A 24,919-nucleotide genomic window follows, 5' to 3' on the forward strand; every position below is an offset into this window, starting at 1 on the left:
CATGTGGCAGAACAAAGTTGTTCTGCCCCTTAAAGCATGCAGATAGCTAAACCACGTGTTAGCTGGATCTGTGTGCTTAGATGTCTGATACCCAGCTGCAATATTTTCATTTTAACTTTTATAAAGCAACTTTCTTCTAGACAAAGAAACCAGGGCAAGAAGTCAGTTTTAAATTTTCTATGAAATACATAGATTGAAAATCAGCATCTTAATTTTTCCATTTTGGATTTTTTTTTGTAATTTCAGGCTTGAGCTAAATTTTCCATGACAATTCAGTATGGGAATGTGCATGCGAGCCTTTATTTTTGGTTTTAATTGTATCAGATAAGGAATTTCTGTGGCATTTCCTAATAGAAAAACCAATTATTTTAAATGTCATTTGAACCTGTTGTTTGTCCCCCTGAGAAATGCATTTATCTGGATTCTGTGAATTACTAAGAATAGGTAAATTCAATGATACAAGATTGCAGGTTTTGGCCCTGCCCTTCATCGTGTTACATGAACAATGAACATTTTACAAATCACCAATATTTGTAAGAAATTTTACAAGTTTCCAATACTTTCAGTATAAACTCAGAGATTCAGAGGATTGAGGGCACAGGGAACAGAAGAAAACTGTGACTTTGATTTCTTCAGCAGACTCTAATCTGTCTCCCTCAGCTTTTTTTCTTCATAAAGTGTCCTTACAAAAAGTTTCAGCATCTGTTGCCAAATGTCCTGTGTTCTCCTGAATGCAGGATTGCTCAGGATTTGAACAGAAAACCCCAACCCTGTCAACACTTTATAAGACCTGAGATACACTTGCAGGGAAGTTGGGCTGAAATGCAATATAACATGGGGAGTTATAATAAGCAGGGGAGTGGGGGAAAAGGGCTGAGGCAGCACCGAGGCCGAGGAAGCAGGTGAGGAGGTCAAGGTTCCCATGGTGGCCACAACACAGATTTCTTACCCTCGTCCTTGCAGCCTGAAGGCTGAGCTGCCACTCCTGGGCATTGAAATCATCAAATTCTGCAGATCCATGCTGGTTTGTGTTACCAGTTTATGTACACAACACAGTGAAGTGAAATTGGGTCTGTATGGTTGGGCAGCCCCAGTACATCTCTAACCTAACACAGATTTGCAGCTCTGCATCCATCTGATGCATTGGCCTCCCCATCTTGCCTGGCCTCCTCCTGTGCTGTACCTGTCACCATGGGCTGTGCCAGGTCTCAGGACCTGCATGCTGGCCAGAGCTCTTGGCATTTTTATGCAGACCTAATTGAGTCTCCTCCCTGCTTCAGTAGCTGACTTTTGCATTGGCAGCAATGCTGCTCTTAGTGTTAGATTGGTAACATGGAATTTGGAGGCTACATCAGAAATTGCAAAATCTTTTCTTTTGCTTTTCAGAGCAGAGCAGGATTGGTAGCCGGTGGGTTTTCATAGAATCACAGAATCTTAGAATGGTTTGGATTGGAAAGGAACTGTAAAGGTCATCTAGCTCCAAAACCCCTGCCATGTGCAGAGACACCTTCCACTAGTCCAGGTTGCTCAAGGCCCCATCCAGCCTGACCTGTTTCTTTGATTAATCTGCAGATAGTTCAACAGTGCATATAGTGGGCTTTGTGCATTAAATCAGTGACCAGAGAAGATGGAAGTCTCATCATTTACAACTGTGTAACAACCACCTGCCCCAAGAGCAGAGGCAGAGCTGACCCAAAACACCGAGCTCACCCAAGGCACTGTTAGGTACTCAGGGTTGTTTCATCAGTGTTAGAGGGATGAATCATATAATTGCTGAACATAGGAAGGAAGGGTAAGGGGGCACCTTACTTGAGCCGAAAATTGCCATTGCCTACTTCCAAGCATTGCAACCTGGGACAGGAATTCCTGCAGATCAGAAATAGGCATCTGGGGGATTCTGCCACAAACCACTGAAGGGAGGGTGAGTCAATATATGAGTAGCTGTAACAATAAAGTCAAACCCTTTATCTTCCTGACTAAGTGTGGAGAAACCACAGTATTGCTATGGGGGAATGCAGATTAAACATGTCCTGAAAAACTCATGCTGATTTTCAAAGATGTAAGGTGCTATAACATTTCAAAATCTATATTTTTGCATATAAATTGATTTTGTTATTGAAGGGAAGTTCAGTCATTGTAGATATACATAAACATGACATAACTTCATTTGTCGTGTGCATGAGAGAATACAGTTATATTCATGAATGCAGGTATATCACATACCATGATTCTCTTTGGGATTTATAGGATTGATTCCCCAGAAATGAAAACATCATTGGCAAATTGTGTGGGTTAATGTACTTAAACAATTGTTTTTTCAGGTGTTTCATAAGAGTTTTAGGATGTCTTAAATATTTTTTTCCCATAAAGGGGAATGAAGGTAGCAAAAAAAAAAGCAGCAAAATGTAACAAATAAGGAAAAAAATAGAGAAACTGAAATAGTACCATTAGTTAGGAGGAACAATGTAGGTCACAGAGAATATATCCATAAATATCTGTGGCCAGTTAAAAGAATTAGTACAGTTTTTAATAGTGTCAGGAACACAGTAATTGGTAGCAATTTTGTAGTTTCAATTGAAATGGCAAAGTATCTGTCATAATGCAGAGGAGGCAGAAAGACTGAGCTAATGGTCCTGTTTTGTCTTTGTGTGCTGCATTCTTCCCTTGCCATAGTAATGAAATTTCATTTCTGTTATTGGTACTGAAAGAATTTTCAGTGGAAGCTATCTGATATCTTGGAGTGGGCTCACTTTACCCAGGTGATCTGAAAGATTTTGCTGAGGCAAAACCTGGTTGGCTGGAGATGTTTCTCAGGTCTTGGGGGGAACTACCTTTGGAACAAAGCTTAAGAAGAGCAAGTTTAGAAATGTGAGGTAGTTTAGTCTTTGTGCCAGCAGCACAGGCAACAGAAAGACTTACAGTGCTGTATGAGTGGTGAGTAAATGGAGCATAATCAGTAATCCCTCCTGTTTCATGGAAAACAGACTCAAACTGTTTAAAAACAAGCAGGATCTGAATTGGTGTTCTTGTACATTTATGCAGTGGTTTGCCTTCCTCCTACCAGATTCTCCCTATGCTTTCTGCCCTTTGACCCCAGTATGACATTTGCTGATATCTGTATTTATCACGTGAGATTTCCCTGCCTCTGGACAATGTTGGGAGCTGCTCCAGAGTAGCAAGGAGTGCTGGTGGGTTCCCAGCTGCAGCCTGCCTTGGGGATGGGTCCTGTGGGGAACTCCACTCTTGTCTGTTTTCTTTTGCTCTCTAAACCATCAGAATAAATCCTTCAGGTCCATATTTTGAGATTATGGTAAAAATTTTCAAATGCATGGATGAGAGTCATGTATTGAAGTGCTATTCATTTTATTAAGGACTGAGCTATGAAGCTGAAGTTTATGTTGCTCTTCTCTTTAAAATGAAAAATCCTGGTTGGTAGAATACATAGAGTATGAATACTGTTGCAATTTAACAAAGGAACTCCTTGTGTACTGCCAACTATGTTTCGAGCTTTTTAGCAATGATTATTAAAAAATGCTTTTGGAAGAAAACAAAGCAGAAATCATGGAAACTGTAGGCAGCTAGCATTGTAGGGCTGTAATTGTAAAGCAAAGGTTTGGAAGGGGGGGTGCAAAATTCAAATCCTGAAATAAAAGTTTGGGCATTTTTTCCTTATGTTGTGAAGGTTTGCCTATGTGAACTTGGTTTAAAGGACTTTTTACAGAGTCACATTAAACTTTAATAAACAGACTGTTAACAGGTCATGATTTAAGGTCAAAACAAACCTCATAAAATCAAGATGAGGTGTAAAAACTGAATTATGTATTGTCCTATAAATGATATCCTATAACCAGATCCACATACATAAGTTGTACATCATGATATTGATGCAAAAATATTTTTTTTTCCTCTAGTAACTTGTGAGTAGCAACTATGAGGAATAATAGATTTTCGCTTTGTTGTTCGTTAAACACAGCTGAAGATCAAAGTTTCTCATTATGAAACAGTATGATAAAAGTACACATTCTTTTTAGACAGAAATACTCTTCTGGATGAGGACTTTATTATGCACAAGATGCAGCTTTTTTATTTATTTAAAGCCATATTTTCAATATGCAAGTGAGATTTAAAAGAATATACCTTTTGACTCCTGAATTTGACTTGAAAATGACATTTCTTCACAGAGAAGAAATCCATGGTTGGTACTGCATGCAGTGGTTCCTGAAGTTTAAACTGTATGTGAAATAAAGTGGGGAAAAAATACCATTTCTCTTTTCAGCTCCCTTCTTTCATTTCTGTGTTAGTTTAGCCTTTTCCCCATGGTGCCCAGGACTTGGTTTAATGACCATGTAGTTACAATGCATCTGTCCATGGTGAAAGAAAAAGCAGTGTCTGTGTTCAGTAACAATAGACAACAGTATGGGGTTTGTTTCTTAAAATGATCAGCCATGAAATACAAGAAGGTGTAAAGAACTCTTATTTTAATTCTACAGTAGCTGCCTGTAGGTTAAATCTAAGATGACAGATTTATTTGCTGAAATCCAGAACCGACACAGTAACCCCTTTTGTTGTCTATGTTGCGAATAGGGATCTATTTGCTCTCCACAGCCCTAGCAATATTCATACTTAGAAGCAATAGCACATAAGTATTAAATTTAAAGCATGGTGAGCCAAAGATATAATTGCCATCCTCTGTTTATTATGAAATTTGTTTCCCAATTACTTAAGGCATTTTTCTTGTTTAAACAATTTCCATGATCTCGGCACACTGTGCTTATTGCCTCAACATTGCTATGTGTGGACCTGATTGAGGGAAGAACTCAATGAAGAGCCAGATGTTGGGCACTAATTCAACATGAAATCACCAGCATTGTCATAAAATATATGATCCTTAAACTTTCCAAACCTTCAGATTTGCATTTGCACTGTGAAAAAAGGTAGGTGTAAAACTCAGTGTCAAATGCTAAGTGCAAAATTTAAAAAATAGCTGGAACCTCTGTTATGCAAGATTTTTTTTCAGTTACAGCAGAGCAAATTTCAGTAATAATGTAATGTATTCATGTAGCTACCTATTTCAGTGGGAGTTAAGCAGATATTAATAATATGCTTTTGAAAATCCCATGGACTCATTTTGTACTTTTACTACTTAGTAAATTAAATACTTTTGAAGAAATTGGCCCTGAGCTCCTGAATGAGAAAATATTTCCCATTACTTAATTTTCCTTCGGAGCAGTCTTGAAATGTTCAAAATTCTTGGCTGAATAGCTTTGATGTTGCTGAACCAAAGTCTGAAGAAAGTCTGCTTTTTCCATTTGTTGTCGTCTTAGAAGCAGGTTCCCTTTAGAAACCTTTCTGAACCTTCAAATATTTATAGTAAGGGGCTCTGGTTGAGACAAAGTAAGAGAATGGTCTAAATCCTTAAGAGCATGCAGTAAAACATAGTCTTTTTTTAGACTGACTAAATTAGTAGAGGAAGAATGAGACATCACGACACATGTGAGGCACTACAAGTACCAGGCTTATGTATCTGAGATGACTGAGCTACTGTGGAAGTCACAAGATTGAATCCAATCAATATGAACAGTTAAAAATGAGCTGAACTTCACTGTTCTGGAGGTCTTTCTGGACTGTTTCAGACACAAGCATATAAACCCATAGGCATTTATATATATCTGAGCATGTGTGTTTGTAGCTCCTTCCTGGGAGCGGAAGGCAGACAGAAAGGGAATGGGAAGAGGAATGGGAGTTCATTGAAAGTTTCCTTTCCTTGCCCTGAGCTGCGCCACCTCCGGGGACTGAGGGGTTAGAAGTGGAGCAGTGAAGGGAGTAGGAGCACGTTGTTTAAGCTCTCCACTGAAGAGTTCATGATGTAAAACACTCACCTCTCCCCTACCTCAGTGTGTGTAGGCTCTAGAGCCCTACAGCTGGAGTTATAATGTTCTTGCTTTCTCCATCTCTGTGTAGCTACGATGGCTGTTTTGGAGAGATGATGCTTTCAAACGTACTCCTGCAGGGATATCCGAGGGGCAGCTGGACAGAGGTCCCAGGAAATGCAAGTGTGCAGTCCTCCGTGTGCCTGTGTAAAGCAGGGGCTTTCCATGCTGTGCTGGCTCCTTCACTATTTGTGTGCTCTGAAGATTGACAGGTGTATGTACTATGTGTCTTAAAAAGAGCATTTATTCTGGACAGCTTTTCCTACTACTTCTCTATCCTTCATGTCCAGCTTGTTTCTTTCTCTCCCCCTTCTACTGTATTTCTCTAATTTTAAAAATAAGGCCATTAAGATAAATTGCCATTTACTGTTTACTGTCCCTTGCAAATAGATTCCCCCCCCCAACAAATTTACAGATCACCTTCAGAAGACCTAGTTTTACTACAAGATTTGTCAATAATACATCATTTACTAGTACATCACTAATTTTTCTAGTTAGAAAAATTCTAAATAGATTTTAAAAATAGACTCTAAAATATTAGATATGCATCTATGTTTTTTATTTCTTAAATAATAATCTGCTAAAGAACCTGGACTAAAATGTCAGATCCCTTTCTGTATAAGGGAAGCTGCTATGCTGGCCCGTTTTGCCTCACCTTTAATTAAACTGGAAGAGGGAGGTTGCTTCATTGTCAGTTGCTTTGTAGGGTGCAGTCTCCCTTAGTAACTCCCACTTGTGTCATTATTGTAGGTATGGACTGGATAAGACAGATGTGGTTGGGATTTGCTATGCCAGAGGACTCTAGTTTCTAGTTTCTGGGGGTTTTTTTGATGTGTGATGTAGATTGGGGAATCCTTCAGGTGACTGATTTGATCCTGGATTGGGAAGCCCTGAAGAGGCTTCAAGCTGGTTGTACCTTACCTCTGGATATCATTCTGAACCAAAGTCTAGCTGAAGTGTCTTTGCTGGGCTTTGTGCCAAGTAAGGCAGGCCTAAGCTTAGGGGTGTGACAGAGGTCCACACTGCAGTGAGGTGCAGTTCCAGTTCCAGAATGTTTCAGTGCGTCGTTCACGATGATAGAATCACACCTGTTAAATTTTTGCAGGATCAAGCCTTAGATCTGTGTTAAGGGGTCAGAAATGTGGACAGCAGTTGTGAATTTTAAAATAGATTTAATTGCATCTTCTTATGTTTCGTTGTTGGTCTCTGAAATCTTTCCAGTGGCTTTTAGGGCTCCTCCTAAATTCAGATATGATAAGATACTGCTGGATTTCAAAGTTTAACTTTACCCAAAACCATTTCAGTGTTTTCTACCTGCCTCTCTTGTTTAATTAGAATCCGGTGGAAGTTCACACGTTTGACAACTTTAAAGCCTGGGAAGAGTTGTCTGTGAGATTCTAGTATTGGAGCATGGGTGGAGGGATGGGGCTGTGCAACATGTGCCTGTCCTCTGATGTGGAAGATGGTGCCAAACCAACTGGTGGCACTGTGGAGCTGGAGTCCCTCTGCTATTTCATCCATGTCTGTAATATTGCTCTCCCTATTTCCTTACAGTCTTTACAGACAAATGGACTACAAGAAACAGCTACAGATAAATAGTAAACAAGGGGAATTGTATGGTGAATATCTTCAGATGGGAACTGAAAGATAGTGCTGAGCCAAGGGATGAAGAAACTAAAGCCTGTTGTTTTATGGAGACCAAACATTTTATAACAACCACATCTGCCTGGAGCCCCAAGTTGGGACTGATGACAGGGACTTGGGTAGAGGACACACCATAGAAAGGAGAAATTTTGGATTCAAGTAAGATATGAGCTATCTAGAAAAGCTAAAAGAAAAAGGCTAAAGTTGTCTGGAAAAGCTAAAATAGAATTCAGGCTTTCTGACCTAAGCTAGGGCTGCACTGTGAGTCTGAAAGGTTCTTGCTTTCTTTTAGAAGAAAATGGGCCATCCTATCTCAGGACATCCATGCCATGGGATATCAGATGTTTTTGACTGGTATAGTTCCACAGGCAACAGTTTGGAGGCTTAAATTCCTAACTGTTATCCCTGTTACACAAATGGTAGAGGTCTCACAGCAACAACGAGCAAGGATATTTTAACTGGCAATATTGTCAGAGACAATTTATAGTCTATTGTGTGGATGCAGCTGCTGAGCATTCATATCCTGCCACCATCTTGGCATTCCTGACTTTATTTTTGACAAAGGATGTTTAACCAGGAATACCTTCGTATCTCAGGATAATTTATATCTTGTCCATTTGCGTCTTTTTCCTTTCCTACAGCTTTCCCTTCTTCCCATACTCCTCACACACACATATCTCAGGAGGGAACACAAAAAAAAGGAAAAAATAAAAAAAAGGGTGAGTTGGGGGTGTGTGTGAGGGGAAGTGAAGCTAAAGCCGTCATCAAACACCATAAATAAAACTTGGTAACAGAAGAAATGGTTGGTTGGCAAATATTTTGCATAAATCAATTCTGAAACCAAGAAAACTTTTTTTTTTTACTACTGCAATTAAAAATCTCTTTACACAGATAATGGATAAAGTGTTTTTAAGGGCCATCCTTTCACATCCCACTTTTAGGGTTTCCTTGGGATGGGGCTTACTACAGAAAGGATCCGCAGTGTGTTCTGCCAAGGCTTTGCAAGGTCTGTGAGCAGAGAGCTGGGGAGAAGGTCTTTGTACAGATATATTTTACTTCATTAAACTATTCGTTTTACCTTTTATCCAGGTAAGATGTGATCAGTTATAAAGCTTAGCCTAGTCACAGAGCCCATAAGTCATGCAGTATCACCATACACCTTGCTCTGAGCCAACTCACCTTGCCTGTGCCTGAGCTATCGGCACCCTACAGGTGTCAGCATGTCATGACATCACTTTTCTCCCTTGCTGTATCACACACAGACTCCTTCTTCAGCTGTGTTTCTAGTGAGTGATACTATTTCCTGACTAAGTGTCCACATTATGTTTGCCCCTCTCACAGCACAGATTAAAAAGGACAGAGTAACATCCCGTTGTTAGTGGAACAATCCCATAGCTAGTGGAAGATAGTGGTAGATAACTTTCCCTAAGGGAATTTGGTGCAGTGGGGTGAGTAAAGAAACGCTGAGAGTCTTATTTCATCCCTGCTTTTTCCCTGGTGTACAGCACAGTCACAAAGTGTCAAGGACATGCTGTGGAGTTGCACCTTGCACTCAAGGACTGCTGACCCTGCAGGCATCCTGCTCCAAGGGGGAAGCTCACTCCATGACTGCTGAGGGACTGCTGGGGTTTCAGAATGCTGGTCAGGTAGCCCTAGGATCTTTTGAGTGATGTCCAGAGTACCAAGCAGTTTCAGCAGAAAGAACTGATATAAATTAAAAGTAAGCAACTTGAGGCATCTTGAAAACCAGCCACACCCTTGGGTTTATTTTTTTAAAGCTTCCCCTGTATTATGTCGTGCCAGCAGGGAGGCTCAGCCTGTTGCCTAGCTCAGCACACAGAGGAAAATTTGGTGTGGCTCTGATTGACAGGGCCATGGTGTTCTGTCAGGAAGGCTGTGATTTAGAAACAAAATGGTTTTGGGAAATTGCAATGGGATAGCTTTCAGTGAACTGAAATTGCCTTTCAAACACAGGGATGCTCACCCTTTTCTACCCCCTTTCCTTCCATTATTCATCAGCAATTCTTGGGGGGAGACAGAGAGGTCTCCGTTATTTTCTGGTCTATGCTATTTTTTCCTCTCTCCCTGTCTTTCACCACTGAAATATCTCAGCAATGCCAGGAGGCTGGTATGCCCCAGGAGGGTAAGAATAGTCTACAATGGCAGAGATCACTCCTGTTGTTGTTTGTCTACTTGCAGTTGTCTGGACAGAGGATCCACACAAGAGGTAGGAGCAATTGGATCTGACAAGCTAGAGCTTTTGCAAGACAAACTGTTAAAGCCTTAAGAAGATATATTCCGACATTCAAATCTAACAGTCCTGTTCAAATCATCAAAATAATCCTTCATCGATACATTGTTGTGGCTGGGTTTCTGATTTCCATCTTTGATCCTTAACAAAAATTCCTTCCTTTTTTTTTTTTTTTTCCTTCTTCCTCTTTTCCTCCCCCTCTTTCTTCCCTGTCTAGTTCTAGCCTCCTTTGGAAATGACAAAATTGGTAGGACATCAAGAGCTGGGAGTGTTCTGAGCCTGTTCGAGCATGGAGCGCTGGGACTCGCTGGGATTTTTGATTGTCACACTTAACTATAATGTGACTGTTGTAGGTAAGTACTTTAAAAGAGATATCTTCTTTCTTTTGCTGCTTCATATCCTGAAGCCACACAATTGTCCTACTGATAATCAACTTTAATTTCTAGCTATGGTTCTTCGATTCTTAGAGTAAGTTGTTATCTTGATACCTAAGAGGTTAATGTATTTCTTTTCTTGTTAAACAGATTACTGCTCCCTCTCTGATATATTTCCTGAACTTTATGCAAAATATTCTGGCATCTTCTTGATACCAGAGCTTCCAATCATCAGGAAGTAGGGATCATGGTGAAAACAGACAGAAGTAACACCTTATACCACATAAAGTGAATGGTAAAATATATACAATAGCTTTAGTGATGGATTAAAACAAATGAAAGAAGGGAAAAAACCTCTTCTACAGGGAGAAGTTTGTGGTTTACTACTCTTGTGATTAATTACCAACACTTTATTCTTTATAAACAAATAAAGATCATATGCATTTTAAAAAAAGGCAAAACAAAGCAAAATACAGTTGTTTTTTTTCCTCAGCTAACAGTTGACTGTTTATTTTTTTTTACCCTTCTTATATAAGTAGGGTGCTGTTCCTCTTTAATGGGCTACTTTGAGCAAAGTATGTGCCAGAGAAAAACTTTCAAGGGCCTTTCAAAGACCCTCAGCCTCCAGCTGTGGCCAGTAGTTGTAGTTTGTGTTGTGCATTGCAGGGAACATCCAACTAAGTCCCCGCAGGGGCAGCGGAGGGGCTTGTTCTTGTATGTTTAATCAAGATTGAGTCTTTAGGGAAGGTGATGCGTGGAGGGGTTATCTCTCAAATGTATGTCATACTAAACTACTTCCTAAGGAGCCATTGATTTTTCTTAAGCAGCACTCCCTCTTGTACATGTTCTAATTAAAAATTGATAGTGAAATAGCATGTAGTATTTTGAGCTTAATTAACTAATGTGCTTCAAACACTTTGAGGTCCTCGTAGGGAAAAAGTGCTACCTAAGGATGAAACATGGCTTCCTGATTCTGGAGAGCTGGTGTTTTCTATTGACCCACACTATGTCGAAAAGTGAGCAACAGCACATCCTGCCAGCAAAACGCAGGAAGCTGGAAACATGGCAAAACCACCACTAAGGTTCATGTAATTAAAGATAAAATGGAAAGGCCTCAATTTATTTATGGTTAGATAATATATTATTTTGCCAAGCGCGTCAGGTTTCTCTGATGATCTCTCATAAACCTTATATATCCTTAACCTTTTTCCAGCTGGTTTTCCATTACAGTCTTACTGTTCTAGACCATAATTAGTCTACTGGCCACAAATGGTTTTTGTGGGGCACTTGAACTATATGTTCAGTACAATAATAGGTATCACACAATTTTGTGGATATATCTGAATATTTAAAGTTTACACCAACTATTGGGAAATAGCTGCATGGGAAATACAAAAGAAAATTCTTCAAGACAATACCTACAAATAATTCTATATTTTATAGGTAAAAGGCTTTGTGATCTGGATTTTTAAAAAGTCTTTATAGTGTGTATTCGGTGCTATTTCACAGACTGCCTTCAAAACCTTGTGTACATGTGAGATGTGCATTAATGACTTGAAGTTTTCAGTGCATTTCTCAGCCATTAATTCCATATAATATGCTTCTCTTTAGTCACTGAATTTGCTGTTTGTCTGCCTGTGGTTACAAATGTTGTCTTAACCATTCTTTAAAGTACACACTTAATCTTATCACTCTGTTGTTTTTTTCCTCTTTTTTTTTCCCAAGTGGACTTTTTTCCTTTTTCAAAAGTATGTAGGTAACTAGTGACAGGACTCAAAAGGAAACTTAAAAACTTCAGATGTTGAATTTTTCTATGTGTTTGTACAGAATGTATTTTTAGGCTTTGACAATACAACAGTATATATTTATGCCTTCCTATCCTGCCCAGGAAAAGAATTTAGATTTTCATTGAATCATAGAACGGTTTGGGCTGGAAGGACCTTAAAGATCATCTAGTTCCAACCCCCCTGACATGGATTTTCTTTTCTTTTCTTTTCTTTTCTTTTCTTTTCTTTTCTTTTCTTTTCTTTTCTTTTCTTTTCTTTTCTTTTCTTTTCTTTTCTTTTCTTTTCTTTTCTTTTCTTTCCTTTCCTTTCCTTTCCTTTCCTTTCCTTTCCTTTCCTTTCCTTTCCTTTCCTTTCCTTTCCTTTCCTTTCCTTTCCTTTCCTTTCCTTTCCTTTCCTTTCCTTTCCTTTCCTTTCCTTTTCTTTTCTTTTCTTTTCTTTTCTTTTCTTTTCTTTTCTTTTCTTTTCTTTTCTTTTCTTTTCTTTTCTTTTCTTTTCTTTTCTTTTCTTTTCTTTTCTTTTTCTTTTTCTTTTCTTTTCTTTTCTTATTTTCTTTTATTTTCTTTTATATTTTCTCTTTTCTCTTTTTTCTCTTTTTTTTCTCTTTTCTTTCTCTTTTCTCTTTTCTCTTTTCTCTTTTCTCTTTCTTTTCTCTTTTCTCTTTTCTCTTTTCTCTTTTCTCTTTTCTCTTTCTCTCTTTTTCTCTTTTCTCTTTTCTCTTTTCCTCTTTTCTCTTTTCTCTTTTCTCTTTTCTCTTTCTCTCTTTTCTCTTTTCTCTTTTCTCTTTTCTCTTTTCCCTTCCCTTCCCTTCCCTTCCCTTCCCTTCCCTTCCCTTCCCTTCCCTTCCCTTCCCTTCCCTTCCCTTCCCTTCCCTTCCCTTCCCTTCCCTTCCCTTCCCTTCCCTTCCCTTCCCTTCCCTTCCCTTCCCTTCCCTTCCCTTCCCTTCCCTTCCCTTCCCTTCCCTTTCCCTATCCCTTTCCCTATCCCTTTCCCTATCCCTTTCCCTATCCCTTTCCCTTTCCCTTTCCCTTTCCCTTTCCCTTTCCCTTTCCCTTTCCCTTTCCCTTTCCCTTTCCCTTTCCCTTTCCCTTTCCCTTTCCCTTTCCCTTTCCTTTTCCCTTTCCTTTTCCCTTTCCTTTTCTTTTCCTTTTCTTTTTCTTTCTGTCCCCTCCCCTTCCCTCCTCTTTTTTTAAATTAAATAAATTTGACAGTAATATAGCAGTGTTTGTAAGTTTACAAAAAAAATTTGAGAAAGATCTACCCCATCCAAATATCCTCCAAGAAACTATCATGAATAATACGGTCTCGTTCAGAAGGTATGATAAGTATTGTACCAGCGCCTGATCCTTCACTGCTCTTAGAGTAATGGAATAAGGATAAGGCCTGATCTTTCCAACCAAAGCTGGGTGAGGCTAAGCCCTACCACAGCAATTACATGAGAGAATTCAGGGAAAGGTGAAGTAAGCAATGTATGAAAATGCTGAACTTGTGAGACTTCACTTGGTGTCAATATCAAGACAGAAGGGAGCTTTTGGTCTGAATGGAGAAAAGCTGCACACCAAGGTGAATGAAGGTTGGAAGACATGATGAAGATGGGGCAACCAAAGAAGCAATAGAGGGCGATGACTGGGGTACACGTGTGCACACACAAATGTACATTTGTAGAACATTTTGCATGAGTTTGCTAATAATAAAAATAATAATAACTTATTATTAGCTTGCTAGTAAATACCATACAGAGAGATTTTGTTGGCCGTAGTAACCTTTACATGCAATTTCATGGCCAAAACCAAGAACAGTCTTTTGTATCTAGATGAGTTTCACACTGTCTTATATTATTGTGTCTTATTCAGTGCCTTATTCACACTGACCTATATTATTGAAATAGGAAAAGATTCAAGTGCAGGGGTAGGAACCCAACAGCAAGTGAAAAACTTTAAGTGAAATTGTTAACTCAATTTTGAATTTTTTTTTATCAGATTTGGACATGTTCAGAGTGTTTTCATTAGGTTTTGGTTGACATGGCTTATTGTATGTTAAACTCCTACATTGTGAAGTCAAGATGAAGATTATTGAATGTGTCAGCTACACATTTTCACATGTGTTTCAGTCTCAGTCAAAACAAAGCCAAAGAGGACCTGCTAAGATGGGAGACTGATTACAGAGGCTATTTCTTCAAATATCTTGTGTATAGAAAGAGCATCACTACATTACCTGCCTTCCTTTTCAGTGCTCTGACTCTTTTTCATACCTTTTCTTCTCTTCTAGGAAAGATCTGGCTAATGTTAATAATTCTGCTGCGAATGGCAGTGGTAGTGTTGGCAGGCTATCCCCTCTACCAAGATGAGCAGGAGCGCTTTGTCTGCAACACCTTGCAACCAGGATGCTCCAACGTTTGCTATGACTTGTTCTCTCCCGTATCTCACTTCAGATTCTGGCTCATTCAGACTGTGTCCATCCTGCTACCTTATGCTGCATTCAGCATTTATGTTTTGCACAAGGTGGCTATGTACCTTGTAAGAATGCACTGTCTGGTGCATGGATGCAAAGGAAATAAGAGTTTATCAAGCCCCAAAGACATGAAGGAGCTCTGTAGAAATGCTGTTGACAATAGAGTAGAGTGTGATGAAGAGAACCTAAGTGTCCTTAATTTTTCTGGGGCATATACAGTTCATCTCTGTTTTAGGACCCTACTTGAGGCTGCCTTTGCAGCTGCGCAGTATTTTCTTTTTGGATTCTTTGTTCCTGAGCGCTTTTCCTGCTACCATTCACCTTGCACAAGCACAGTTGACTGTTATATCTCCCGGCCCACTGAGAAATCCATCATGATGATTTTCATCTGGGGAGTCAGCAGCCTGTCCTTTGTGCTCAGCCTTGCAGATCTTGTCTGTGCTCTCCGGAGAATGACAGCAAGAAGCCAAAAGAACAAGCTGCTGGCAAACCTCTGCATAGAGAAGGAGTGCATTTTAAATCTTCCCCCACTACAGCACAGAAGCTCTCCTCCACCTCAAAATGAAGACTGCCCAGTATCAAATAGCTGCCAGACCAGTGATGGCTGCTGCTCACTTCTCTCTGATGAGGAAGAAGAGGCTGTTCTTCATTCTGAAGCTGTCCCTCAGCAAACTGCCAGCCCTAACCTTAACAGCACCAGCAACAAATGCTGTGTATCAGGAGATCTTGCTGTTAAGCAAGATAGCACTGAAGAACCCTTGTGTGCTAGTGACCAGCAAGGAACTACATGCAGGCAAGGGAGACCGAGATTTCAGCAAGATTTTGTTGAAGAGACTGCCCTGGTTTTGAGACCTCAGATCAACTGTCCCCTTGGAGTTTCTTCCTCTGCAGTTCAGAGCAACATTTTAGAATTCTACCCTTCAGCTGAGCTAAAAAACCTTGATGCACAATCAAATTATAGCAATACTAGTTGCTTGAGGTCAAAGAAGTCAGAATGGGTATAGAGCCCAGAGTGAACACTACCCTGTGACCTTCACAAATCATTGCATCACTGAGGAGGCTTCAGGGAGTTTCAGCTGAATCCCCTTGCTGTGGTTATGCTGCAGCGATACTCTACTATGCTCCATTGACAAAGAAGCAAAAACTTTGGATAAGAGTTTGAAGGATATTACATTAATGAAGTGTTCTTTGGAAAATGTAACATTTTTATGGTTTTCTGAGTGTGAGTGACTTTAAAAAGCTGTAGACTGTCGCTGATGTATCTGACCTGGTTTTCCAGGAGCATGTGTGAACACTTGTTTACCCTAACCTAGTTTTATTGCAAAAGATCGAGCTTAGGAAAGACATGACTTTTAAACATAGTTGTATACTGTCTACTGTCAAAAACTTAATTTATCTTCTCATACTAAATTCTCAAAGCCCACTCTAAGAAAGGATTTTCAAACAAAAAGACTAGACTATGAATAAAATAAAAATACTTGTTTTGTAGCAAAGTGTTGATGTGTAAAAACATCTTATTTCTTGAAAGCGTCACCTCTCCTATGTAGCAACACCATGGCAGTACCTTTCTCTGATGCTGATGTCAGCTGGCAGTCTGACCATGTCTGAGTTATTCAACTATAGCACCTTCCAGTACCTAGAGGGGCCCACAGGAAAGATGGAGAGGAACTTTTCACAAGGGCTTGTAATGATAGGACAAGGGGGAATGCCTTCAAACTGAAGTAGGGTATATTTAGATTATGTATAAGGAAGAAACTCTTTACTGTGAGGGTGGTGAGGCGCTGGAACAGGTTGCCCAGAGAAGCTTTTGATGGCCCTGGAAGTGTTCAAGATCAGGTTGGATGGAGCTCTGAGAAACCTGATCTAGTTGAAGGTGTCCCTGCCCACAGCAGAGGGGTTGGAACTACATGATTTTAAAGCTTCTTTCCAACCCAAACCAATCTCTGATTCTGTGAACTACAATCATCTCCAGAATGGAGTGGCTGCATCCAGATTAGCTGTTGAGCAAGGTCCTGCAATCAAGAATTGCTCAGGATACAGCTAGGAGGAGCAAGCCAGAAGGGTGTCAGAGCTCCAGCAGCTGGCACTGAGCAGCGGTGTTCGTGCCCTGGCTCTACTGACTGTGCCCTAATGTAGATGTGCCACTGACATGTCTACAAGGTGTCACCTCTCTCAGTCTGAAATAGTCACACTGGGCTCTTAATTTCAGAAAGTGAGAATGAGTCACCTGACCTGTTTTAGGCATTTCTGAAGGTAAGATGAGTCACTTTCTAGATATACCTGTTTCTCCCACAATATGATTATCTCATACCTGGGTTTAGGGAAAATGATTTCTACCCTGAAAGAAGGATATAGTGGCAATGTCTATATCAGAGTGCTTGCCCTCTTTGTCTGACAGACTTCTAATGCTAATAATTTGAAAATATATCAAAACTGAGTGAGTCACAGAAGAAGAATTTATTAGTCATGCTTTGTGCTCTCCTTCAGTGTTAATTCTGTTGCATTTACATAAGCGTGGTCCAGCAGTGAAGCACAGCAGTGCGTGAGATGAATTTTCTTTCAGCTACAAGTCAGTGGGGGTTGAAGGTTGCATATACCTGCAGATCATCAGTGGGAGTGGATATGTAGGAGCATGTACTCAGAGAAATGTACTAGTGGTAGTGTCTTATAAAATGGATTATTCAGAGGGTGTCAGGAACAGGTATTTGTAGATACCTCTTGGAGCTGGAGCAGCTATGACACTGTTTAGACCAGATACAGATCTAATCTTGTTCTGTCTGTTGTGAACTTATTATTTCTGTAATAGTTCAATGGCTGGCTCCTCTATGCAGAATATGAAGGGACAACAGCTTTCACATTCTTCCTTTTCTCTCCTAGGGGTAGAGAAATCTTTAAGACAGTTTGCCTCATAACCTGTGGATCATTTCTCATGTGTGTAAGGTAAAGACTAGCAATTATCCCTCATCTTCTGCATCTCCCCCAAAATTAGGTAGCTTAATAGATAGACAGAACTGCTGTTTGGGTCAGGAGCAAAGTATTTTGGGATCCTGAGGTATACTACAGACATTTTTAATTACTACCTTCTAAGTAAGGTTTTCTTCTCTATTAGCTCTGTTTGTTTCTTTTATCGTGCATGCTTGTTGTGTGATTTGTCATTTCCAAGGTAGGAGCAGCATTAATTATTAAACTTATCATAGGCAGAAAAACATTAAATATTTAAACTTCTCATCTTCCAAAGCCTCTTTAATGGGGTCTGTGCTGATTACACATACCATGACAAAACATTGCAACAATGAAACCTTTTATGATTCTTTGCATCTTCTCAGCTGCAAGAAGGAATGCAAGGAACAAATGTGGATTCAGTCTATCGCATACATCCCTCAGCATGAGATATAAATAGGGTAGGATAAACCATAAGTGCCTTGTGGCTGGATACAGTTTGCTTTTTTTGTGTCTCCAGTTAGATATCTTTTAATGAATGAAGAGTCTCATTTCAAATCCAAAAGATCCTCTTTGTGTTTGAAATGGAAAGTGAAATTAGTGAACTACTTCCTTAGTCTGCAGATACTTCTTGTGACATTGTGGCCTTTGGTTTGTGTCACTCTGCTGCAGACCTGGCTGCTTTTGGGACTTGTGGACCTATTGATGTGTGGTTCAGAGTCAGTGTAATAAGCACGTAATGTGTTTATAAAAAGTGTGTATTAAAAGAGCAAGATTTTATATAGGCTTTTCCCTGAAGAGTAAATAGAAGCTTCTGTCATCAGCAACCTGCTCCTAGGGGAATGTCTCAGAGTCTCTTCTACAACTATTTCCAAGTCACATTTATTAATTACAAAGACACAGTTTTACACAGTGGGTGGATCTACCAGCAAGGGAAGACGTGCAAAGGTGTTTGAACTATTGTGAACTTCCACAGCTCAAGGAAATGAAAAGTGGTGGTTGGGAGGGGCATCCACAATGGGGAGGAGAAAATGGCAAAGAAGATCTGTTGGAAAGAACATTTCTCCTTACATTCAATTCTCAAAGAACAATTCTCCTTACACTGAATGTGAAGGTGCTGTAGAGATGTCTCAGAAAGTGTGATCGAAAGAACTAATAGATGTGAAGCAAGGAAGCAGGCTTCTGGTGACCTAGAATTTCCATATTTTTTGTGTAGCAAAATCAAGTATCACTGGGAGTTTCTGCAGTATCAGCATGATTGAAGGGAAAAAAAAAATCTATTGTGTTACCCCTAAATAAGATAGATTTTAATTTTTTTTCCTAAACAATTTTTTTCTATTTCCTTTGTTTTGTTTTAATTGGGAATATATTTTTAAATACAAAAAGAGAAGTCAGACCCCAAGTTTCAGTCAGTTATAATCACTTTATCTTCTTTTTGCACTCTTTAGGTTGGGTCATTTGGATTTACTCTCATCAGCATAACAGAAAGCTGTGGCTCTCTCCTTGCTTGTGAAAGACACTGCAGACAGGTGTCTAGGGAATGCATAATTTCCTGTTAGCAGCAGTTGTTCTCCATGAATCTCTCAGCTCAGCCCAGAATAAGTATTAAATCTGAAGTTAGCAATGTATAGAGATCCTCAGTGTATTCTTTCAAGTTATTAAAATTATCTGCCCTTACATGATACATCATTATTGCCATGACTGTCTTTCTAGAAGGAATCATTAAAGAGCATATTAATTGGACACTATTTTATTGTAATGTCATGATTACAATGGAGAACAGATAAATTATTACTGCTTGTGGTATTTCAGGATAATAAAGAAATGCTTCTCCAAAAATAGGAAAGTAGAGTAGTTTAAAAGGATGTTCTTTAACTTCTGTCTCTTGTACTACTTTTAATAGCCTGATGTTCAACTGACAGAGAAGTAATTTTAAAATGTAATGCTCTTACATTGTAATTGAGTTGCTAAAATATTCTGCAGATTAGATGGTCTCCACTCACTCATAGCATGAACTCTTGGCCTGTGATGCCCAGCAGTGCCAGTTCTGAAAAATGAGTTCACCAGTAAGGCAAAAATCTGATCAGAGTGTAGCAACTGTATCTCTACAATCAAAATTATCCAGCATCCATGTAGATAGATGACAATCACAATCTGCTTCACTACTTTTGATTTCTTCCACTTTACTGTCTGTTCTCTTTCATTTGGTTTGACAGGCAGGATGTTCCAGGCCATCTCCACAACTATAATTTAATTATGGGACTACACATACAGTGTTAAGTCCGAGGACTGTGTTATGATCCCAGGCCATTCACACCATGGAAATGCCAGGTGATCTATTAGAGACCTATCTCTAATTCAGTTCCTGCAGGTAACACTTTGGGTTGAGTAGTGGATTAGCTTTGAAAAGCTTTCACTGATGAACAATTTACTGAGTGAAGAAGATGAAGATAGCAGATTTTGAACTTGTCTTTAGAAACTGAAGTTTATATATGGTGCTCTCAAGAAAGATGTGGGATTTGGGGTCAGCAATCAGAAGTAAGTTCTTTCAGTTCTGACTTTCCTATGTGTGTAACATCTATTTTTCCAGTGAGATTTTAGGCACTGCACACAAGAGTGTATTTGGGCATTTTCTGTCACTGAAAATGTTGCTTTTGGCAAAGAAATAACAATAATGGAAATAAACAGAAGATTTTGACCTAGCAGAATCAATTTTTGCATTTTCCCCTGTGATTTATTGCCTCTTCCTTGCACTGAAGATAGGTAATATTTTTTTTTAAGAGAAATCAGGATGCTTTTAGAGCCCCACTTGTCCTGGTAAATTAGACACCCACGTAGACACCCACTCCTTCTGCTCATTTCTCTACAAGTCAGAGTGAGTGATTCTTACTTCTAACAGACCATATACAGTGCCATGAGCTCTTTATTTCTGGTATAACCTTTTTTTCTACATCTCTGTGCTGTCTTTGAAGGCCTGGTGGAGATATTAAAGGTAGGTAGTTAAACAACTCATATACACTGGCTAACAAATCCAAGCTTTTTTCTTCTGGAGCAAGCCTTTTTCTAAAGCATTTTGCTGAAACATAAACATAGAGTATTTGTAACACAGTTTACCAAATGTGATGCATTGATAGATACCAGTTTTGTGCAGGTTCACCAGAGACTTTCACATATGAATTGATATGACCTGATCTTTGAATGACTGGAGAAAACTACAGAATTTCCATTGCAGCCCCACCCTTGTCTCCCATCAGTCACTCAGAACTGATCCTGTGGAGCAGAAACCTGTATGAAATTAACAAGGTGACCCTATATTAAGGAATAGTCCAAACACAGATATTGATAGATAGACAGGTAGATAGATAGATAGATAGATAGATAGATAGATAGATAGATAGATAGATAGATAGATAGATAGATAGATAGATAGATAGATAGATAGATAGATAGATAGATAGATAGATAGATGTGGTAACAATCCACCTCACGGCCTGGAGTTATGTGAAACACAGATGCTTCAGTTTAGAGTAAATCAATCTTAATTTTCAGAGTTTACAGCAATGGATTGAAAAATGCAGATAAATAGAATCACAGAATCACAGAATATTCTGAGTTGGAAGAGACCAACAAGGATCATCGAATCCAATTCCTAAGTGATTGGCCCATACTGGAATCAAACCCACAACCTTGGTATTGTGAGCACCAAACTCTACCAAGATCTGTGAACTCTCCTCTGTCCCACTCCATAGCAAATAATTTCTTCAAATTATCCTTCTCTGAGAAACATATTCCATGACTTCTGCACAGATATATTGACAATCCCTTCGAACAAGAGTCTCATGCTCCCTCTTTAGTTAGGCCTCTGTACTTCAGCAAAAATCCTTAAAATGGTACCAGGAAAAAAAAAAAAAGAGTTGATTAAAACATCCAAGTAGTTGCTTTATTTGTGCATGAGTTTCCTAAAATATTCCTACAAGGCTCACTTCCAGAAACAAGTTGGCTCAGCATACTTTATCTTTCAAGAAGTTTTGCTACAAATTAAAGACAAAGGCTTCAGCAAAAAATTTAGGCTGTTTATTTCTGTTGAAATGCTTGCTGATACCAGTGTATGATATTCTTGTTGTGCAGGACCTGGGTTCCAGTCCACTAGAACCTGGGCACCAGGTTGGTTTAAATATTGTCCCACGCTGCTTCTTACACCAAATTCTATACAAATTCTGCCCTGATTTTGGAGTGTTTGCAGACATCACAAGAACAGTTCCGATGGGGCAACAAAATACATCTCTCATGACTTTCTACTGCATCCTGCAGGCAGCCTGTGGGCCTTGCCAATACAGACTGAATACCTTAAACACAAAGTACTTCTTCTGTTGGTTCATGAGAATTCAGTAGATTAGTTGAAATTAATCCTATGCTATAGGGTTACATTGAGTAACTGTTGCAAAGCTAAGGCCACCTCACAGAGCTCAAGCATAGACCAGGAAGCTTAGTGGCAGAAAACCTTACCAGAGACAGGTCTGTGAACATAAGCGTGTTTTGGGAAGCTCTTTTATATGGGTTTTCCCATTAGAATGAGTTTGCCTTGCTGTGAGGGCTGTGCCAGCTTTGTGAGTGCTCAGGCAGGCATCTGTCAGTCTTGCTTTGGATACTGGTCTCAAAGAGCAGAGGGACCTTTGTCCTTCTCTTGAAGACTTACGTATCATTTAGGTCGAAACACATGGTGATGTTAGTCTGAAGTGGTCTGTAGCTAGGAAGACTTTTCATTACATTGGCTATTTTTCTTAAAAAAGGAAAAAACGTTCCTCCCTGTCAGGTGCCAAGTTCCCTTAAATCCTAGTTAGTGCACACCAGGAACCAGAGTCCCATCTGTCGAACGCCCACTGACGGCCATGAGGAATGGAGAACTTGTGGGTGTTTTCCTTACAGGGAGTGCTTCCTCTTGGCTGACAGTCCTGTGTAAAGATGAAAGCTTTACAGCCCACAGGTCTGGTGGGTATCCAATTCTGGTCCCTGGCCCAGGCTGAACCGCTGTTGCCTTCCTTCTCCCCTCTGCCATAAGATTGGTGAGCTGGGGTTGGGCTCAAGCAGGACTTTTAGAGGGGGTAGGGGGCTGCATACACACTAAATGAAGGGCTAGGACAGTTCTCAGACTATCTAAAAATGCCAGAGTTAAGTATAAGACCTCCATTCCCCAAAGTTTTTTGCTCTTTACTGTACTTAGCAAGCTGAGTTAACAAAGACTGTGTTTCAGGAAACATTAGATTGAATCATGTTACTGTTTTATTTGAACATATTTGCTGCTCTCTAGAGGAGCTGATGGAACTTGCATGGATTAAGGATAAATGGTTATGTACCTTAAGCAGTCCTAAAATTTGGATGAAAACTGCAGAAAGGAAGCAAACCAAAGTAAACAATTGCCTCTCTAAAATTTTGTCAGGAAATGAAGTAGCAGCAAAATAGAATTCAAAGTATAAAATAAAGAACAGAGAAGTCAATACACCATGATGAGGCAGGAGAAAGCACATAGATATCATTGCACTTGAGGGGACTGCCAAGAGGTGATACTAAAATATCACCTTTTCAATAAATTATTATTATATTGAATAAATTAATATTATTATACCAATCAGATCTTGTAAAGAAAAATCCCCCTCCCTCCCTAGTCCTTAGCAGATAGTATGCAGAATGCTTTTAAGGGGATCAAAGAGGTCAGAGCAGTGGCTAAGGAGCAACTTCTCTATTGAACAATCAAAACTATACACTGTGCCAGCTTGTACAAAGACATGACAGAGCCCAGCAAAAAGCATGAAACTTGAGGAAGCAGCAACTAAAGAACACATCACCAAGCAAATACTGAAATCTTGCAACAGAGATGTGACTGATGATAAAAATAATCACCAGCATCTCTTGGCAGGATTCAGCTCAAGGTTGTCACCTACATTTTGTCACGTAGCTGTGAGATAGGTGTCCAAAGTCCCACTACTCTGAGGAGATCTGGTCAAATCCAGATCTGGGCTCCAATAAGTTGCCTATATAAAAGTATCCGATGTTATTAGAATTGCCAGAGGGTAACTGGGATATTCACCTGGGGCTTTCAGACACGACAGAAGTTACAGGAGACCCATGCTCTTTTGGAGAGGCAGGGAGAAACTGGATAGGAGTCTCCAGGATCACCTGGAGCCCTGAATTAAGGCAACTGAATTAAGGCCCATGTTACTTAGAGAGAATGGACTCAGCTTCCAGGACCCACTGACTACATTACTAACACTCTATTGACTGCAACAAGACCTCATAAAATAGCTTACCTTTAAAAAAAAATTAGGATACCTGCATTTACATGTCTTAGTCTTGAGCTGAACCTCAGCCTTCACCTAAACATGGCACTTGCAGGGAGGGGGGGTGGAGGGAGGAGAAAAAAAAAGTATGAAAATATTGAGAAGTATTTAAGCAGTGATAACAGCTGGAGAAGTACTACTGCAGAGGATGTTACCTTTCCACAAATGTAATACTGTTTTTATTCAGCAAAAGAGACAGAGAAAGCAAAGTCGGGAGAATAGTATTTCTGCTGACCTGGACTATGATATGATGTCAAACAATTTCACAGTAGAATTATTTAGAAAAAGACTGGGAAAGACAAAAATTACATTGGTCATACCTTTCATAGATTTCAAAAAGACATTTTGCAAACCACCACTGCAACACTTCAAAATCTCCAAAAGCCAAAAGAAAAATTGACACTAAATAGTCTAACTTTCACAAGTACAGTCAATATGGCTACATGGCCATAGACTGAACTCTTTGAATTCTTGTATGTGTTGTTGGCACTGACTCAGTTGAGAGAAGTACATAAAAAGAAGTGTTGTAGCTCCACAGGAATATGCTAGGAGATGTAAATACACAGCTGGACCAATGCTTCTGTAGAAACAAAAAGATTTTCCAGTGTTGACAGAGATACATGATCTCTTAGTATCAGAATACACAGTGCATCAGAATCTGCCACCTCAGCCATTGCTTGTAAAGACAAGACATTTAGAGATAGACACATTTTATTTTAGGAGACATTACATAAAAATTTCTTCTGCCTAGTGTTAGTGACCACTGACTGGAAAAGAAAAATGGCAGGAGCTTCTTAAAAACAATTCTCTTACTTTTCTCCAAGACAGAATATAATACTACATAACGGAAAACAACAGCCATTTTCTTCCAAGAGACTGACATTATGTATATAATACCTTATATTCAAAATCTTGCATCATTTATTTGGGATTAAACCAACAGAGGGTCTATCAAAGCTGCTCTATGAACCTTATTCACTTTCAACTTCCACACTCACTGTTGGCTTTTGGACCTTACAGAAAATCGTACCCAGAATAATTCTCCATTACCTTCTTTTAAGACATGCAGAAATATACAATTTAAAAAAAATTCTTATCTATTCTATTTTTCCAGAAGGAATTATGTTTGAAAGCACTGTGTAAATTCATGGGTTAAACTCTAATTCAGAAAAGCACTCTTATTCAGGAAAACAGTTGTGCATATACTTAC

General features: G+C 39.4%; 1 protein-coding gene across 1 annotated transcript; it reads left to right on the forward strand.

Annotated features, from left to right (window-relative positions):
- Nucleotides 1-1,758: 1,758 nt before the first annotated feature.
- Nucleotides 1,759-16,287, forward strand: GJD4 (gap junction protein delta 4). Its single transcript, XM_064637373.1, has 2 exons — nucleotides 1,759-10,178; nucleotides 14,252-16,287. The coding sequence occupies exons 1-2, from the start codon at nucleotides 10,115-10,117 to the stop codon at nucleotides 15,436-15,438; spliced, it is 1,251 nt and encodes a 416-aa protein (XP_064493443.1). The 5' UTR covers nucleotides 1,759-10,114; the 3' UTR covers nucleotides 15,439-16,287.
- The last annotated feature ends 8,632 nt before the right edge of the window (nucleotides 16,288-24,919 follow it).

This window comes from Pseudopipra pipra, chromosome 1 (genome assembly GCF_036250125.1).
Source record: "Pseudopipra pipra isolate bDixPip1 chromosome 1, bDixPip1.hap1, whole genome shotgun sequence".
Lineage (NCBI taxonomy): Eukaryota > Metazoa > Chordata > Aves > Passeriformes > Pipridae > Pseudopipra > Pseudopipra pipra.